Source organism: Alligator sinensis, unplaced genomic scaffold, assembly GCF_000455745.1.
Source record: "Alligator sinensis unplaced genomic scaffold, ASM45574v1 scaffold1205_1, whole genome shotgun sequence".
NCBI classification, from domain to species: Eukaryota; Metazoa; Chordata; order Crocodylia; family Alligatoridae; genus Alligator; species Alligator sinensis.
Window position 1 is genome coordinate 36,414 of NW_005842834.1, and position 244 is coordinate 36,657.

Here is a 244-nt window from a genome sequence, read left to right on the forward strand (position 1 = left end):
AACCCGCCTGGGCCCGGCCAGGTCGGCGCCCAGACTAGGCGGTCCGGCGGGGAGGCAGCTGCTGCGTCTGGTGCTGCTGCAGGCGGCCTGGGCGGCGGGGAGCGGCCCGCTGCAGTACTCGGTGCCGGAGGAGGCCAAGGCCGGCACGCTGGTGGGCCGCCTGGCCCAGGACCTGGGGCTGGAGGCCGGGGAGCTGGCGGCGCGGAGGCTGCGGCTGGGGGGGGAGGGGGGGGGCGGCGCGCCC

The 244-nt window shown here is 80.7% G+C and overlaps 1 protein-coding gene across 1 annotated transcript in view; it reads left to right on the forward strand.

Moving 5' to 3' along the window:
• The window catches only part of LOC106722890 (protocadherin alpha-9-like), a 27,025-nt gene that overhangs the window by 13,230 nt on the left and 13,551 nt on the right, over positions 1-244 (forward strand). The window contains exon 4 of the mRNA XM_014525571.1: positions 22-244. This exon is cut by the window's right edge and continues 528 nt beyond it. Coding sequence (XP_014381057.1) covers positions 22-244 — 223 coding nt within the window. The remainder of the gene's footprint in view (positions 1-21) is intronic.